Consider the following 19,751-nt stretch of genomic DNA (forward strand, 5'->3'; position numbering starts at 1 on the left):
TAAACAAAGGAGAGTTAAATCTGTTGTTTTCTGCACAAGACCTTCTAGAGCACTGGTTCCAGACTTGTGAGTCACAGCCCCTTCAGGGGGGGTGAAGGACCCTTTCACAGGGGTCACAGATCCAACAATATCATATCAGATATTTACATTAGGATTTAGAGCAGTAGCAAACTTACAGTTATGAAGTAGCAACAAAATAATTTTATGGTTGGGGGTCACCACAACATGAGGAACTGAATTAAAGAGTCAGAGCATTAGGAAGGTTGAGGACCACTGCTCCAGAGTATGAATTGGGGATTCGCTTTTGATTGTGGAAAGCCATTAATGCACTGACCCACATGTTCTGCCTGTTTCCTCATTGTTTTTAATTACAGTCAAGGCGACGGCTGTTCCTTTCCAACTTGCCTTGTTAACCAGGATCCTGAACAACCATCCACTCCCGCAGGACTAAATTCAGCAGCTAAAAAGTAATGCTACATTTTTTCTGTTTTATGTTCAAGGGATGCATTTTATTCTGTTGTATCTTTTGGTTCTGTGTTCCTTTGAGAAAAGGATGTCAAGGGTGAAGGAAATTTTACTGCAGTGGTTTCCACTTTCAGTGATGGAGGGAGGCAGTGGTATAATAAGGAGGATGCACAGTTTCAATTACATTCTTACAGTTCTGTTCATAGTACTGGAAGGAAGAAGACAGGTGTTAAATCTCTAAACATTTTAGTTGAATAAAATATATTATGATATTTGGTTGTGAGCATAATGTTTAATGGCTGAGCCATCTCTCCAGCCCAAAATATGTTATGTTTTTTGAAAGGCAGTATTTAAACAAACACTGTAAGTAAAAAAAATAAAAAAAAAATAAAAAAAATAGTTCCTCTCTGCCCCTCTGACAAGTCAAGGTAGGATTCCTCTGTCAACCTCTGGGTCTTTCATCTGTGGTAATGTTTACAAGGTTAAAGACAATTCCTTAATTGGACTTTTGGAAATCAAAAGGATGTCTAGGCATCCATTTGACAGTTTAGGGGGGCTCTGAGAGGCCGCAAAGTCCTACCTGAGTTCATGTGCAAGGGTGCATGTGTGGTGTGTGTGTGCATGCAGGCTATGCGTTTTCCCAAAAGAAAGCGAAAGTGGTTTGAAAATTCACTGTGTGGAATCTTTTGCTTAAGATTGTTTGGCTGCTAGTCTGTCAAGGATTTGGGGATAACAACATGAAGATAAGTTTAATCCTGACTTTGTGCTAACTGGAGAAAGGAAAAAAAGTATAAAACCATTCAAGTTGCTGTATAGGAATTTTCTTTCTTTTTAATGAAACATGGTTATAGCCTCCTGTTTTTTTTGTTTTGTTTTGTTTTGTTTTTGTTTTAGAAGGATACATATGCCTTATTGGAACTTTTCTAAGATATTTATTTATTTTATTTGTGTGCATAACTGCTTTGCCTGCATATAAGTAGGTATATGCCCTGCAGGCTTGCCTGGAACACCAAAGTTGCAAAAGGGAATTAGGCACTCTGGGATTTGAGTTACAGACAGTTGTAAGGCACCGAGTATATACTGGGAACTAAGCACAGGGCCTCTGCAAAAGCAGGAAGTGCTCTTAACTGCTGTGCCATCTCTCAGCCCCTATAAAAAATTTCCCGTGGCTTGAAATACTAATTTTTATATATTTATATGAATAACAACAGACTCTGATTTTTAAATGAAAGTCAAAATTATAAAGTCAAATCATAATATTATTTATACAATTTTAGAGGGTTTTTTTATTCCTATAATTTCAGATGCACAGGCCCACCCACACACCCTTTAAATATTTCATATTGATTACAGTAGATTCTGGAGTGTTTCCAGAATTTTCAAGGCTGTGATCCTGGCAAACATTCAAAAATCACATTAAGTTTTAAAAGACTTAAAACATACTTATTGCTCCATCTTTAGTGTGAACTGTGTACAGATCAAACTTTACTCATTAGTGAGAAAGCTGCTCACAGAGACGTTCAAAGGCATGACCCAGTCATTTCCTGGGTCAAACTTGATGCACTTTGGCTTGAAAATTATATACGGTTAAATGTTAATGGATTTTCCTATACATCAATTAAAGAAACTGGATTCTAATAAATTATTTAGGATATGTTTTCAAAGTTTTGCAAAATTTAATAGTAGATTACATTAATGTTTTTGACCCCCTCTTAAATGGCTTTTGTACTTTAAGAATTTGTAGGTTTCAGAAGCAGCATTTTCTCCATCTTCTATGTACTGTGTCAGTGGTTTTCAGCCTTATTAAAGCTGTGACCCTCTAATACAATTTCTCATATTGTGATGACCCCAAACCATAAAATTATTTTTGGTGCTACTTCATACCTGTGTTTTGAATTGTAAGGTATTATGAATTGTAATGTAAGTATCTGTTATGCAGGATATCAAATATGTGATCCCTCCCCCACCCCAAAGGAGTTATGAACCACAGGCTGAGAACCTGTTGGGGAAAATCTTACTTCGGACAGAATTACCCTGCTAGCTGAACTTGAATGTGTCCTCAAGGGGCATTTCCTCTCTTTCATTTAAATGTTTGAGGCTGAATTTGAATGGCTAAGAGGGATCATGAGTTTAAGGCCAGCTTGGGCTGTTTAAGACTAGACTGACCTACAGAGACAGACTGGCTCCAAAATCAAAGGCCAGAGACACAGTTCAGTGGTAGAACTCAAGCCTATTATATCTGCAAGGTCCTAGGTTTGCTTCCTTAACACTGCAAAAATTATATGTATACACACACATATATATAATTAAATTTTTCTTGTGCATACACTTGCAGTCATGTGTGAGCACGGGCACACACAACCTTGCTTACTGCTTTCATGGCTGCTTTGGCGAGCTAGGCCACCGTTACTTTTCCCATAGATAATTTCAACAGGTTTCTAACTGGTCCCCCTTTGGGCTGTGTCTTCTCTCGCTTCTAGTTCTTCAACAGATCTTATCAGATCATATACATATATGTACACGATATATCTCAGAGCTAACAAATGTGCTTGCCTGGCCTACTAGACAGTTTCGGATCTGCCCTTGAAAACTTTTGATGTTATCCCTTCTCACTTTCTCACCGTTTCCAACCCGCAAACACGAAGGTCTTCTTCTGTTTCTAAACCCTGCACGCCGCGGTACATCGCCTTGAGGGCCTTTGTACGCCAGCTCTTCTCTGTTCTCGAGCGACTACCTTAAGAACCAAGGCGGGTGGGTAGAGAGTCGGACAGACTTCCGTGTTACTGTGTAGCTGGTGATGGCTTTAAACTCCTTATCTTCCTGCCTTTGCTTCCCCAGTGCTGGACTTGTAAGTGTCTGATACCCCTCCCTGTATATGAGAGGCCATGTTCAATAACATTTGGACAACAATATTTCATTATAAGGGGCAGCATAGGAAATCATTTAATTTATCATTATCACCTAAATATTTGTGTATTAGTCTTTCACCTTTAATGATAAAATTTCCATGACTATGAAGGCTTCATTCTTTCAAACAATAGATACATAATAAATATCGTTACAGGACTAGATTTGTTCTAATCATATTAGCAGTAATGAATTCTCAAGAAATCCCTCAACCAGTAGTTAATTAATATGTTGTGCTTGTCCTATTATCCCTTTCCTGACAAATAAGAATATTTAACGTAGAAGTAATATTATATATATGTATATATATGTGTGTGTGTGTAAGCCTGTATAGACATACTATTTTAAAGATTTGCTTCTTTTAATCAATTTAATTTATTAATTTATTACATTAAAATTAATAACTGTCCTGAGCCACAAAAAATAAATTACTGTATTCAGAAATTTTTAGATGTAAGGCAGTTATCATGGTGCAAAACCTGATCCTCATAGCCTTAAAAATAATCATTATGATTAGCTGAAACATGTTAAATTATCCTTGGAAAGATTTTAAAGTGGTTCTTTAAAAAAAAAAAAAACTTGTTATAATTATACAAGGGGACCCTAAAAAAGTTTCTGTGTTAATACATGTCCATAAATTAAGTAGTCTTTTATGTTTACTTTCTGTGCCATCAAATATGCTATCATATACCAGTTTTTTTATATTAATTACAGTTTATTTACTTTGTATTCCAGCTGTAGCCCCCTCCCTTATCTCCTCTCTGATTCTCTCTTAGTCAGAGAGGAGGACATTGCAGCCAGTCCTGATGAGACCTGTTAGTGTCAGATGGAAGTGAAGGAGGATCTTTTTTTTTGTTTTTTGTTTGTTTTTCTTTTTATTATTATTATTATTATTATTATTATTACTATTAATTACACTTTATTCATTTTGTATCCCCCGCATAAGCCCCTCCCTCCTCCCCTCCCGATCCCACCCTACCTCCCCTTTCTGCATGCATGCTCCTCCCCACATCCACTGATAGGGGAGGTCCTCCTCTCCTTCCTTCTGATCTTAGTCTATCAGATCACATCAGGAATGGCTGAATTGTCTTCTTCTGTGGCCTGGTAAGGCTGCTCCCCCCTCAGGGGGAGGTGATCAAAGAGCAGGCCAATCAGTTTATGTGAGAGGCAGTCCCTCTTCCCATCACTATGTAAGCCACTTGGACACTAAACTGCCATGGGCTACATCTGTGCAGGGGTTCTAGGTTATCTCATGAATAGTCCTTGGTTGGAGTATGAGTCTTTGGGAAGTTCCCTGTGTTCAAATTTTCTTGTCCTGTTGCTCTCCTTGTGGAGTTCCTGTCCTCTCCAGCTCTTGCTATTTCCCACTTCTTACATAAAATTCCATTCACTCTGCCTGCCAGTTGGCCATCAGGCTCAGCATCTGTTTTGTTAGTCTGCAGGGCAGAGGCTTTCAGAGGCCCTCTGTGGCAGGTTCCTAGGTTGTTTACTGTTTTCTTCTTCTGGCTTGCAGAGGCCCTCTGTAGCAGGTTCCTAGGTTATTTCCAGTTTTCTTCTTCTTCTGATGACCATCCTCTTTGCCTTTCAGGATGGGGATTGAGCGTTTTAGTTAGGGTCCTCTCTTTTGCTTAGTTTGTTTAGATGTACCGATTTTAGTGGGTTTATCCTATGTTGTATGTTTATATGAGTGAGAATATACCATGTGTGTCTTTTTGCTTGTGGGACAAATCACTCAGGATGATCCTTTCCAGGTCCCACCATTTACCTGCAAATTTATGATTTCCTTATTTTTCATTGCTGAGTAATACTCCATTGTATAGATGTACCACAATTTCTGCATCCATTCTTCAGTTGAGGGGCATCTGGGCTGTTTCCAGCTTCTGGTTATTACAAATAAAGCAGCTACAAATATGGTTGAGCAAATGTCCTTTTTGTGTACTTGAGCCTCTTTTGGATATATGCATAGAAGTGGTATGGCTGGATCTTGATGAAGCGCTATTCCTAGTTGTCTGAGAAAGCGCCAGATTGATTTCCAGAGTGGTTGTACAAGTTTACATTCCCACCAGCAGTGGAGGAGGGTTCCCCTTTCTCCACAACCTCTCCAGCATGTGTTGTCACTTGAGTTTTTGATCTTGGCCATTCTGATGGGTGTAAGGTGAAATCTCAAGGTTGTTTTGATTTGCATTTCCCTAATGGCTAATGAGGTTGAGCATTTCTTTAAATGCTTCTCTGCTATTCGATATTCCTCTACAGAGAGTTCTCTGTTTAGCTCTGTTCCCCATTTTTTAAGTGGATTACTTGGTTTGCTGCTTTTCAGCTTCTTTAGTTCTTTATATATACTGGATATGAGTCCTCTGTCAGATAAAGGGTTGGTGAAGATTCTTTCCCAATCTGTAGGCAGTCGCTTTGTTTTGATGACAGTATCCTTTGCTTTACAGAAGCTTTTCAGCTTCAGGAGGTCCCATTTATTGATTGTTGCTCTCAGAGCCTGTGCTGTTGGTGTTCTGTTCAGGAAGTTCTCCTTTCTGTACCAATGAGTTCTAGGGTATTCCCCACTTTTTTTTCTAGCCGATTTAATGTGTCTGGTTTTATGTTGAGGTCTTTGATCCACTTGGACTTCAGTTTTGTGCAGGGTGATAAGTATGGATCTATTTTCATTTTTCTACATGTAGACATCCAGTTAGACCAGCACCATTTGTTGAAGAGGCTATCTTTTTTCCATTGTATGGTTTTGGCATCTTTGTCAAAGATCAGGTGTCCATAAGTGTGTGGGTTTATTTCTGGGTCTTCTGTTTGGTTCCATTGATCCACCATTCTGTTTCTATGCTAGTACCATGCAGTTTTTATAACTGTTGCTCTATAGTACAGCTTGAGATCAGGGATGGAGATACCTCCAGAAGATTTTTTATTGTAGAGAATTGTTTTAGCAATTCTGGGTTTCTTGTTATTCCATATAAAGTTGAGCATTTTTCTTTCCAGGTCTGTAAAGAATTGTGTTGGCAATTTGATGGGAATTGCATTGAATCTGTAGATTGCTTTTGGTAAGATGGCCATTTTTACTATGTTAATCCTGCCAAGCCATGAGCATGGGAGATCTTTCCATCTTCTGATATCTTCTTCTAATTCTTTCTTCAGATACTTGAAATTTTTTTCATACAAGTCTTTGACTTGCTTGGTTAGGGTTACACCAAGGTACTTTATGTCATTTGTGGCTATTGTGAAGGGTGTTGTTTCCCTAATTTCTTTCTCAGCCCTTTTGTCTTTTGTATACAAGAGTGCTACTGATTTTTTTTTTTAGTTAATTTTGTATCCGGCCACTTTGCTGAAGGTGTTTATCAGCTGTAGGAGTTCCCTGGTAGAGTTTTTGGGGTCACTCATCTATACTATCATATCATCTGCAAATAGTAATAATTTGACTTCTTCTTTTCCAATCTGTATCCCCTTGATCTCCTTCAACTGTCTTATTGCTCTAGCAAGGACTTCCAGCACTATGTTGAAGAGATATGGAGAGAGTGGGCAGCCTTGTCTTGTCAATGATTTTAGTGGGATTGCTTTAAGTTGCTCTTCGTTCAGTTTGATGTTGGCTATAGGCTTGCTGTATATTGCCTTTACTATGTTTAGATATGTGCCTTGTATCCCTGATCTCTCCAATACTTTAAACATGAATGGGTGTTGGATTTTGTCAAATGCTTTTTCAGCATCTAGGGAGATTATCATGTGGTGTTTTTCTTTCAGTTTGTTAATAAGGTGGATCACACTGGTAGATTTCCATATATTGAACCACCCCTGCATACCTGGGATGAAGCCTACTTGGTCATAGTGGATAATATCTTTGATGTGTTCTTGGATTCGGTTTGCAAGTATTTTGTTAAGTATTTTTGCATCAATGTTCATAAGGGAGATTGGCCTGAAATTCTCTTTCTTTGTTGAGTCTTTGTGAGGTTCAGGTACCAAGGTGACTGTGGCTTCATAGAATGAGTTTGGTAATGTTCCTTCTGTTTCTATTTTGTGGAATATTTTGAAGAGAATTGGAGTTAGCTCTTCTTTGAAGGTCTAGTAGAATTCTGCGCTGAAGCCATCTGGTCCTGGGCTTTTTTTAGGATGGGAGACTTTTGATGACCGCTTCTATTTCTTTGGGGGATATAGGACTATTTAGTTGATTTACCTGGTCCTGATTCAGCTTTAGTAAGTCAAATCGATCAAGAAAATTGTCCATTTCACTTAGATTTTCAAATTTTTGTGGCATATAGACTTTTGAAGTAAGTCCTAATGATTGTTTGGATTTCCTCAGTGTCTGTAGTTATGTCCCCCTTTTCATTTCTGATTTTGTTGATTTGGGTGATGTCTCGCTGCCTTTTAGTTAGCTTAGCTAAGGGTTTGTCGATCTTGTTGATTTTCTCAAAGAACCAGCTCTTGGTTTCATTGATTCTTTAAATTGTTTTATTTGTTTCTAATTGATTGATTTCAGCCCTGAGTTTGATTATTTCCAGCTGTCTACTCCTTCTTGGTGTGTCTGCTTCTTCTTTTTCTAGGGTTTTTAAGTAAGCCATTAGGTTGCTTGAATGAGCTGTCTCGAATTTCTTCTTGAAGGCATTTAGTGCTATGAACTTTCCTCTTAGCACTGCTTTCATTGTGTCCCACAAGTTTGGGTATGTTGTGTCTTCATTTTCATTCATTTCTAGAAAGACTTTAATTTCTTTCTTTATTTCTTCCCTGACCCAGCTGTCATTTAGTAACAAGTTGTTCAGTTTCCATGTGTGTGTAGGCTTTTTGCTATTTCTGTTATTGTTGAGGTCCAGCTTTATTCCATGGTGATCAGACAAGATACAAGGGATTATTTCAATCTTCTTGTATCTGTTGAGGCCTCCTTTGTGACCAACTATATGGTCTATTTTGGAGAAGATTCCATGAGGTGCTGAGAAGAAGGTAAATTCTTTTGTGTTTGGGTGTAAAGTTCTGTAAATGTCTGTTAGGTCCATTTGATTCATGACCTCTGTCAGAGACATTGTTTCTTTGTTTAATTTCTGTTTTGTTGACCTGTCCTTTGTTGAGAGTGGGGTTTTGAAGTCTCCCACTATTAATGTGTGGGGATCTATATGTGGTTTAAATTTTATCAATGTTTCTTTAACAAATGTGGGTGCTCTTGTATTTGGGGCATAGATGTTCAGGATTGTGGTGTCTTCCTGATGGAATTTTCCCTTGATGAGTATGAAGTGTACTTCCCCATCTCTTTTGATTAATTTTGGTTGAAAGTCTATTTTATCAGATATTAGAATGGCTACTCCTGCTTGCTTCTTGGGTCCGTTTGCTTGGAAAGTCGTCTTCCAACCCTTTACCCTCAGGTAATGTCTATCTTTGTACCTTAGGTGTGTTTCTTGCATGTAACAGATTGCTGGGTTTTGTTTACTCATCCATTCTGTTAGTCTGTGTCTTCTTATTGGAGAGTTGAGTCCATTGATGTTGAGAGTGATTAATGACCAGTGGCTGTTACATCCCTTGATTTTGATGTTGGCTGTGGTCATCAGGTTGTGTGCTTGGTTGCTTTTTGTTTTACTGTAGTAAGGTTAATTATTTCCTGTGTTTTCTTGAAAGAAGCTAATTTTTTGGGGTTGTATTTTCCCTTCCAGTGTCTTCTGTAATGCTGGATTTGTGTGTAGGTATTGTTGAAATTTGTTTTTGTCATTGAATATCTTGTTTTCTCCGTCTATGAGGACTGATAGCTTTGCAGGGTATAGTAGCATGGGCTGACATTGTGTTCTCTTAGGGTCTGCATGATATCCGTCCAGGCCCTTCTTTCTGGCTTTCATGGTCTCTGTTGAAAAGTCAGGTGTGATTCTAATGGGTTTGCCATTATATGTTACTTGGCCTTTTTCCCTTGCAGCTTTTAGTATTTTTTTCTTTGTTCTGTATGCTTACTGTTTTGATTATTATGTGGAGGGAGGATTTTCTTTTCTGGTCAAATTTGTTGGGTGTTGTGTAGGCCTCATGTATTCTTATTGGCCTCTCCTTTAACTTGGGGAAATTTTCTTCAATGATTTTGTTGAAAATATTTTCTGGGCCTTGGAGAAGGGAGTCTTCTTTTTCCTCTATACCTATTATTCTTAGATTTTGTCTTTTCATATTGTCTTGGATTTCTTGGACGGTCTGTGTCAGGAATATTTTAGATTTAACATTTTTTTTGACAGATACATCGATTTCTTCCATTGTATCTTCCACACCTGAGATTCTTTCTTCCATCTCTTGTAGTCTGTTGGTTATGCTTACCTCTGTAGTTCCTGTTTTCTTCCCTAGGTTCTTCCTCTCCATTATTTCCTCCATTTGTGTTTTCTTGAATTTTTCCAATTCTATTTTCAGGTCTTGAGTTGTTTTGTTTACTTCCTTCACCTGTCTGATTGTACTTTCCTGTTTTTCTTTTACTTCCTTCAACTCTGTTTCTTTTATTTCATTCAGTGCTTTAAGCATTTCCTTTCTAAAGGCCATAAACTGTTTGGCTGCAGCTTCCTCTATTTCTTTACGGATGGCAATATTCTGTTTGAGTTTATCTTCCTCTATGTCTTTACGTATCTTATTTGTTTCCTCTGTTATCATCTTCATGAGCATAGTTGTTAGGTCATCTTCTTGGATTTCAGTTATGTTGGGGTGTCCAGGGCTACTTTCCCCTGGGTAACTGGGTTCTGGAGATGCCATATTGCTCTGTCTTTTGTTGCTTGAGCTTTTACGCTGGCCTCTACCCATTGTGCTATCTTAGGTGTTTGGGGTTATTTCCTAGTGGTTCCTGGGGATCCTTTGGTGGAGAGAATCCCCTTTGCAGAAAGCTGGTTTTTCCTGAAGGATGTCTTCTCAGCTTTTTGGGTATAGTCCCTGGATGGTTGGCATTTTTTCAGGAGTTGCTGCTGCTCACCTCAGGGATAGAGACCTGAGTGGTAACTGTGGTCTTTGTTAGTCGAGAGGGTTCTCCTCTCACCCAGGGAAGTCCTGAGGACAGCTGCCCTGTTTCTGGGTTTCTTGCTGTAAATTTAATAATCAGCTGCTGTGACTCAGTTGGACATCTGGTGCGCAGCAACTGTTTGTGCCTGTGTCTGGAGCACAGCTGAGTGATGGCGGCTCAGCCCAGCCGGTCTGCTAGACTTTTTCCAGGTGATTTTAGTCAGTACAGTTTCCTTCCTTCCCTGTGGATTCTCTGGAGACAGGGATTCCTGGTCTCTTTTTTTGCCCTGGTGCGCACTGCTCAGTCTCCGCCAGCTGGCTGGTCGCAGAAACTGCCTGTGTCTGCCTTTCCGGCCTTTGGGAGCCTGGGTGTCTGCCTAAACTGGGTAATTTTCCAGAGACCTTTTTGGGGTGGGGGTGTCGGCTGAGTGCTCTGAGATCAGACCACCCGTTTCCCTCCCTGTGTGTTTGCTCAGGACAGTGAAACTCATTCGCTGGTGCCCTGGTGCCCACAGTTCTATCTCAGGCGGCGAATCAGGCGCGCAGGCAGGGCTCTGTGTCGGAGCCTGGGTCCCCAGCTCTGGCTCTGGGCTGGTTCCTGGGGGGCCCGTGGAACCCGAGTCTTTTTCAGGGGATGTCTGGGTGACCTAAGGTCGGTCCCAATTGTTTCCTGCACCGTGGGGTTATCTCTATCTCTCAACTGAAAATCCGGTCTCTGATAGTGTGGTGTGCACGGTTCAGTCAGGGACTGTGACCAGAGACACTGGCTTGTGGCTCTGGGCTGGGGCTGGGGCTGGTGGCCGGAATCCAAGAGTGTGGCGGAACCGGGATCTCTTCCGCGGTTTAGCCGGGTGAGTTAAAAGCTGATTGAATCCCCCACCGTGGGGTATCCTTTCACCTGGGAAACACAATGACTTTGTTTTATGGCTGCGATTTCTGATTGTTGGTCACTGTGCTGATCCTGCTGCTGCTGCTCAGAATGAGAGTCCTCCCATCCATCCATCCATATAGCAGTTTTGCCCCCCATCCATATAGCAGTTTTAACTAATTTTTTTTTTAATTATTTTTTTCAAGACTCTTAACTTCCCAAATTGTATATTAGGTCGCTGGGACCTTGTAAGATCAGATGCCTTAAAAATGCCTGTACAATATGGTTCAACTTTGTCTAACTTACAAAGGGACAGTAGTTCTTAGTTCAAGCTGATTTAGGTCACTTGCTGAACACAAAGGCAACTTTTCTCCTTGACTTTTCTTCTTGGCATCTTCTTCATATTCCCTCCCTACACACATACCACTTGATAAAATTAATATATATTTTCTTTACTTGACTATTGAATGTGTGTGGGGGGGGTGCTAGCACATGTATTTGCATTTCCACATGTGTGTGGGTGCATGTGTTATAGGTGCACATATCCCCTGCATGTGGAGACTCTAGGCTGCATCTGGAGTCTTCTTTGATCTCTTGCCACTTTACTCATCAAGACAAGGATCTTTCAGTTGATTCTATAGCTCATCGTTTTGGCCAGCCTACCTAGCTTATTTGCTACAGGAAAACCCTCTCTCAGTCTCCTGAGCACTGGCATTCCAGATGGGCTCTCACCCCCACCTTGTATTTATATGGATCCGGGGATCTGAGCCCTGGTTCTCATGCATGAATGCAAATGCTTTACCCACTGAGCCATATCCATGGCCCTCAATTTTATTTTAAAACCAAACTTCATATCATTGTTGTGAGAAATTACTATTTCTTGGCATAAATAAAACTCAATAAATGATAATCAAATAACTGTTGTTGCATTTTAACTAAATACCCGTGCGGGCTTTAGCATTATTTAACTCTGAGAACATTTTCTGTACTTTAAATGGGAATTTCCCAGAGTTGGGGACTGTTGCCTTAGCCTAACAGGGAATGCAAGAAGGCTAAACAGAATGATTCTCTCATGGAGAATCTGGTTTAATGCCCTTTTTTTGTAGTCCTAGGTTATCTTGGGTCTCTCCTCACACTGTCTTGCACTGCAGGAGGTCTGTATTTTGTTCTTTTGAGAAATATTCAATGGTGCTGTTAATCGTTAACTTGTGATCATGATTATTTTTATCAGTCCTGACAATCATCAGTTTCCTGCTAAGCCACTGAGAGAGTCCCAGAGCCATCTCCTTACGGATTCTCAGACCTGGACAGAGAGCAGCTCAAACCCTGGGAAAGGAAAAGCCGGTAAGGTTGTGCTTGCCTTCCTTTCATAGCCTATGTGAAATAGATGAAATAGAAGAAAAAGTCATTGCACAGAGCTTCATCTTTCACTGTTGAGTCAGACTCCTGTCATACTCTTAGAATTACTGTCTCTTCAGCATGGAACCTTTCTTGTGGCACGTTGTAACAATGATAAGTGATGCACAGTAGAAAGTATAGAACGTAAAAGAATGCAATCGATTCAGGAATTTACAAATCGTCTCCAGGAAAGAATGCCGAATTCTGCAACTTTGTCTTTTACTTTAAGAATTCAATCTAGCTTCAGAATATCTGAATGAATTACATATTCACCATAACTTTAGCTGCTTCTGATTTCTTCACATCTCACAATTGCTCTCATTGTTGATGATTCTACTTTTTGTATTACTTCAGTCACTACCGTTTAATTAACAAAGAACAAGCAAGGTTTTTAAGCTCAGAAATGATTACCAGTCTCAGTCTTTAAGTGACATTTAGATTTTGTTTCTTTATATTACAGTACGGGTGCTTTTAAGGGTTAAATGCAACAGTGTGATTATAACACAGGTATGGTGTGTGTGTGTGTGTGTGTGTGTGTGTGTGTGTGTGTGTGGTATGTTTTGGTGTTCCATCAAACATGTACAAAACCACAAATCTAGGATTAGGGAACTGTTATCTACAAGGCTCCAGATAAATTTTCATCATTTTAATTTAGATCTTCACTTATGTTTACCTTGTTCTCCTTTCATTTTCTACATCCACGTGCCTTTTCACTACATTTTAAAGTACTGAATGATTTATTTTGACTCTCTGGTATTTTGTGATAGTTCAAACAAAACATATAGCCCCTAGAAAAAGTTTTAGTTATTATTTAACATCTAATCAGCCACATTCTTCTAATGTGTGATGTTTCTTTAGCAAATCTTAGGTTTTTTTTTTCCAAAATACATTTGTCTTGTGATATGGTCTCTCTCACTTTCAGTTGTAGTATTTCACTTTCCAGGTGGTAGAAAGGAGGAGGCATAACCTACACAATAATTGATGGTACTTACTTGGCTTTTGAACACTGCTTTCCATGGAAACAAAGAAGTGATGCAGGGGCAATTGTCAGGGATGCTCACAAATATTCCTTCCAGGAAGGATATATATTTCATCTCACAGTACACATTAACATACTGCTGATTTCTTGTTTTTTAATATGCTATTAATTATTTGGTAGTTAAAATTGATTTTTATGTTTTTTCAATTGCTACATTGAGAAGCAAAAGGGTGATGTAAAGGAGGTAAGAAGTACATGAAAAGGATGGGATGGCAAAAGGGCTTAAAAAGCTTTCATCAGGTGAGAGAGGGAAGAAGTCAGGAAGTTGAGTGCATGCAGTGCCTGCTCTATCACATCTTTCTTGACTCTGGTCTTCTGTTTCTTCTGCTGGAGGCCTATCTCCCCTCACTGCCCCTGCTCTGTATGTGTGTGTGTGTGTGTGTGTGTGTGTGTGTGTGTGTGTGTGACACAGTAAGAGAGAGAGAGACTGGAGTGATGTAACTAATGCTGTGTAGTGTGTGAATGCCTATGTGTTTCTGTAATCAAATATGAATACAATATACCAAACTCGTTGTTATTATTCTAGAGGACCACTTTATAGGTAGAGATGTTTTTGCTTCTTGTTCAAACAGTCAAAAAAGTCTTAACTTATGGTCTTTAAGGTATGAGCAACCCTGCATTAACTATGGAGAACGAGACTTAACTCTACAATCAAAATAAAATCATTTTTAAAGGGTAAGATGTTTTCGCTTTATTGCTACGTTTTATTTTTAGCAGCTTTCTAGTTTCAAAGAATTACTGGGTTTATGAACAGTATTTGTTGAATGACTCTGAAGATATCTTGCTTGACCCATGGGATTCTATGAATCCTGTTGGACATGGACATGGACCTAGCTTCGGTATTAACCAGCATCTATGTTAGCTTGACAAGCTGTAAGAATAAGTTAGTGGAAAAGTTACTATAATAGTAATACAGTAAGTGCCAAGGATGGATCCTAAACCAAATATTATCTTGCATTTTACAGGATCATAAAATTATTTTTTTCTCATTTAGGGTTATTGTCATCATATCTTTGATAATCTATTAGCAGACTTTTACCTGGTCTAAATATTAGATGGTTAAATCTTCTCAGCACAAACCTTGTCATCCTCATTTTGCGTCATTCCCAATAGGACCTCATTATATAGTCATCTTTAATAGCTGTTGCAGATCATTTTCTTTACATTATAATTAACAAGTAAACTTGTGCTTTCAAATACATTTCCTTAAAACCTATCCTGTTTATAAGCCTTAGTTAGCACAAAGGTAGAATAACAAGTGCCTTTGAAAGACCTCTCTGTGCATCTACTAAAAAAGCCAACTATATATGCAATATTAGAATAAACACAATATATACCACATAGGGTATGTATGCAACGTAATCCCAAAACCCAAAAAGCAAAAGCAGGGAGAGCTCTCTAAGGACTCAGCCAACTTCATCTGCGTTAGGAGTTCCAGGCCAGCCAAGGCTATGTAGAAAGATCTTATCTTAAAAGCAGGAAAACAAAGAATAAGCACAGTGCAACCATGTTAAACATCAAATGTCATAAACGCAACTTCTAAAATCCTCACTTTTAAGGGATACATAATTGTCCAAAATAACATAATTTGTATCATCATGAATATTGACTTTTAAAATTTACTTTGTTTGGTCTTGATGAATAATTATGTAAATAAGAGAAGACTACAGCAGGGTGTAGAGACATGTTTGTTCCATCCCAAAATTCAGGAGTAGAGTCAGGTAGAGCTTTGTGAGTTTGAGGCCAGTCTGGGCTATATAGTGAGTTCCAAGTTATTCAGAGCTGCATGATGGGATAAGAGAGAGAGAGAGAGAAAGAGAAAAAAACTATTAAATTATAAGCTGCTAGTTAAATAGTTTTTTGAATTTGGGAAGCTATGGGTCACCTCTGAACACATGATGGAACAGGAGATCATACTGTCATAGCTATAGTTAGGAAGATGAAAATGGAATATTCTGAGTTTGGTTAAATACTAAATAGGTATTAAATGTTTAGAAAAGATCCTAAGATCCAATGAGTAAAAAAAAAAAAATGAAATACTAGTTACTACGACAAATAGAATATTTTATAGAACATACTTGGGTAAGACACAAAATTCGCAGTATTTTCTTTCAGTATTTCAAACCATTGGTTATAAATACCATTGCTTATCAGGTAATTATTAGCACAAAGTTTTCTTTGTATTAACAGTTCTCCTGTTTCTATGTCAATGCTGTCTCTAAGTATCCTTTGCATTCTAATGTTCTGACACTCACCGGTATTTCATTTGTTGAGAACAAACCCCAACACCTTTCACAGAGACCAGTGATTGGACAACATTAAAATTAAAGATCCAGAGAAGCTTGATTTTATTGGTATTCATAACCAATGGCAGCCAAATCAACTACACAAACCCTTTTTAAAAAGTGATTTTTTTATGTGTTTCTCATTTATGTGACATAACCTGCAAGCAAAGTTTTAAATTAAATTTCTTCTAAGAGAGTAACAGAGACTATACTATTTGTTTGTTTTGAGCCAGGTCTCATCTGGCTGGCTTGGAACTCATTGTGTAGAACAGGACAGTTTCAAACTTACAGAGATCTGCCTGCCATTGACATGGTGGGATTACAGGCATTCAGCACCATGCCTGGTGATATGACATTTAAAAAATAATAATTATTCTTGCATTATGTCTCACATTTGCAAGTCACTTCATGCACACATTTATGGAACTGTGTCTAGGGAGCTAGAGAGATGGCTCCATGGTTTAGACCACTGGCTGCTGTTCCAGAGGACCCAGGTTTAATTCCCAGCACCTACATGGCAGCTCACAACTGTCTACAACTGAAGTTCCAGGGGCTCCACACCCTCAAACAGATGTTTGTGCGCCCAAAATAAAAAATAAATAAATTATTGTAGAATCATGTCTAATGTTGGTGGACCTAGTTCAGATTACCAAATGGTGTCTTCTATTCTTGTCCTTTTGAAATACATTAGTAAGTGCTCTTTGGCTTTGGGTTAGATACCGAAGATGGATACCCAGAGCCTTGTGCATTCTAAATAAGCACTGTACCATACGGTACCATACCATACCATACCTTTGAGTTAAGTCCCAATCCTAATCTGTGGCCTTTTTACAGGTCTCTTGTCCAGCTCAGCATAATTTACAGTTATTTTTCCTGAAATGCATCATGAGGCTAAAAACATTAGCTCTAGTATGCCCAACCCTCCTTATTTTACCACAGAACATGTAGAAGTACTGTGATGTCATCCATGTGAATTAAAGAGTGAAAGTGCCCTCAACTCTTTAGCCATTCCTAATTTCTAACTGGCCTCAGAGGGGAGAACAAAGAACTTACTCCTGGAACTAGATTGTCATGCAGAACCTTGTCCGTTGCCCTATACCTACTGAATCAGAATCTGCATCAACAGTGCGGTCAGTAAGAGCCTCTCGTGTGTGTGTACATTGGATCTGGAGCTCTCTAGTCAAGAACACTTCTGCCAAGCCTCGCGGCACAGGACACGGTTTTGAATAGGGGTTGTGTGATAATGCAACAAACACTGAGTAAGTTGCTTAGTTTTTAAGTTTAACATAGTTTTCATGGTTTTTGTTTGCTTTTAAGGTTCCAGTGCTGTGGAAGAATGGAACAGGCTTCCCACAGGAAGGCACCATTGGGCAATTGTCCCTATATCTCTTTGGCTAAATATGCAAATTTTTCTTCAGTGATGGGGATCAAACCCAGCAGTAAGAAGAATTCTGAGGAATCACCAAACTTATGCTTAAAGCAGAACACAGTTTAGTCCAGTATATAAACTGCTGTAACTAGTACAAATTACTATTAAACTTTAAAAGTAATTAAAAAGAAATTATTTTCAGCCAAAACCTGAGAATAAGTTCATGGGCCAGTTTACACTCATATATTTGGGTTGTACAATTTATCACACAATCCCATCAGTCATTTGATATTCTGTTTCAGAAAATTTAGGTAAATCTTAATATTCCAAAATTTCCAAGTCATGTCATCATGCTAAGCTGTCTCTGGAAGCAGGTAAAAAAAAAAAAAAAAAAAAAAAAAAAAAAGCATCCATCTTTGATTTTTCCCTGTAGTGTAAAACTGGCTTCAGATGAGAAAGCTATACTAACTACGAATTCATTATGAAGGCCATGTAGTCTACAGCTGAAGGTCATCATCCATTTGTGGAAGGTTCTAATTCTAGACTTTTTCTCCCATTGCAAAATAAGTATGAATCCTGAAGCATGAGTTCACTGTTGAAAAAAATTGGATAAAAACTTTTGTGAGCACTAATGCGTTGTTTTGACAAAGAACTTATATCAGAAATTTCTTGTCTTCTAATTTGAAATCAGAGAGGGATTATGCTAACTATTATTAAGATTACTTGATTTTTTTAAACTCCTTACTCTATTTTGAAGTTACTGAGTTTCTAAGCATTTCTGACGGATTAATGGAGTATTCCTCTACACCTGTGTCATCTGCGTCTTTTCATCAAGACTATAATTGTTGCTATGTATTTTTCCTCAAATGCCTATCAACATTCAATTATGCAAATTGTTTAAAATCATATACTTTTGGAAGTTTACCGCGAACTAAACAGTATGCTCTTTGGAAGTGTAGTTTAAGGTAAACTGAAATAATGAGGTTTTTGATGCCAAAAGGTTTGGCCTCAGTGAGTATACTCAGAAGCTCCTGTGCCTTGTCTGCACTATTTACAAAAGGAAAAATGTCTCATTAAAAACAAAAATCTGGGAAATAAGTTTTATAAATTAACCATTAGAATACTAGTAAGCTGTGTGGTCCTTTGGTACTAATTTTGAGAATTTTGAGAGTATATTAGCTTTTTTTTTTTAAACAGCTAAATAACTGACATAAGCAAGAATTAACTGCAAACTAAAAAACTGGGAGATAATAGGTCAATGCAAGCTCCTTGCCATTGCTCACCCTTGCTAAAGCATTTTAGAGTTTCCTATTGAGCGTGTTTCGGGAAGAACTGATATCAGCCCAGTGCACTTTGTGGTCCACTTGGGTGCAGTTCTGTGAAGGAGGGTGACGGGTGGGTTCATGTATCCCAAGCTAGAGAGTTTAATCTGACAATCTACTTCAAAAGACTCAGAGGACGGGGTGTGCTTCCCCTTTGTCTTCATGCATGTTTTGGTCATTTGTCATTACCGGAAGTGCCAGCCTGGAGTCCGTCGCTCCTGCAGAAGTCGTTTGGGCAGCAGCATGCAGTGTGTCGGAGGACCTATGCAGCGGGTTTTCCTGACAGCACAGTGCTCCCTTGTCCATTTTCCAGGACCGCAGTTTCTTAGGCATGTCCTTTTATCAAACTGGAAGCTGGTGGGGATGGGGGGAGGGTTTACATTTTGTCCTGCTAGAATACTGTTATTTCTGCCCTCTTTAGGCCATTTATGTACTTATTTTAAATACCTAAGTCCATACACCTTAGAGTCAAGTTGGAAAAACAATTTAAAAAATAAAATTTTTTTCAAGACGTTGTAATGGTTACTTCTGTTTCCATCCAGTTATTTAGCCTTTAAAGTTGGCTGGTCGTTTTGTTCTTCCTCATGGGGTCAATGATTGGAATGACTACATACATCATCAGAAGTACAAGCATCGGATATGTATGTCTATCTACAACATCTTAAAGACTTCGCTTTAAAGGATGTAATGGCTTAAATCAGATTTGTACAGACACACACTCCAACAGTCCTGATTATGTTTAAACTGATAGTTTCCATTTTACTTGTTTTAAGAGCTCTTTCCATATAGGCAACAAGATTTAAGAAATTGTCCATTTAAAAATATTGAGTAAATGTTTCATTTATTTACATTACATCTGTTGCTTTATAGCAGTGTAGGACTTGTTTGTTCAAGAATAATACTTGCATCTGGATACAATGACAATGTCTTCCCATGCTCATGAATTTCTTTCTGATATTCTCTAATGAAATATCTGTCATTAGCTATCCAGACGAAATTGCCTTGGCACTGTCAATACATTAAAAAGAGGCTTTTTATAATAGTCTGCCAAAGCTGCTAATGGTAGAGTCCATGTCAACAATTTAGTCATAGCTCAAATCTCTGGAGAAGATAAGAAGATGAAGAATGACTTAGTAGTTAAGATAATTTTTACGACAGCTGGAAATAGACT

At 38.6% G+C, this 19,751-nt stretch overlaps 1 protein-coding gene across 2 annotated transcripts in view; it reads left to right on the plus strand.

Annotated features, from left to right (window-relative positions):
* The window catches only part of Zdhhc2 (zinc finger DHHC-type palmitoyltransferase 2), a 66,065-nt gene extending 46,971 nt beyond the window's left edge, over positions 1 to 19,094 (plus strand). For both annotated transcript variants that reach the window (XM_060381627.1, XM_060381628.1), the window contains 4 exons: positions 375 to 467; positions 12,399 to 12,511; positions 14,207 to 14,279; positions 17,207 to 19,094. In XM_060381627.1, the coding sequence (XP_060237610.1) occupies positions 375 to 467; positions 12,399 to 12,511; positions 14,207 to 14,247 (247 nt within the window). In that variant the 3' untranslated portion in view covers positions 14,248 to 14,279; positions 17,207 to 19,094. The remainder of the gene's footprint in view (positions 1 to 374; positions 468 to 12,398; positions 12,512 to 14,206; positions 14,280 to 17,206) is intronic.
* The last annotated feature ends 657 nt before the right edge of the window (positions 19,095 to 19,751 follow it).

This window comes from Meriones unguiculatus, chromosome 4 (genome assembly GCF_030254825.1).
Source record: "Meriones unguiculatus strain TT.TT164.6M chromosome 4, Bangor_MerUng_6.1, whole genome shotgun sequence".
Taxonomy (NCBI): domain Eukaryota; kingdom Metazoa; phylum Chordata; class Mammalia; order Rodentia; family Muridae; genus Meriones; species Meriones unguiculatus.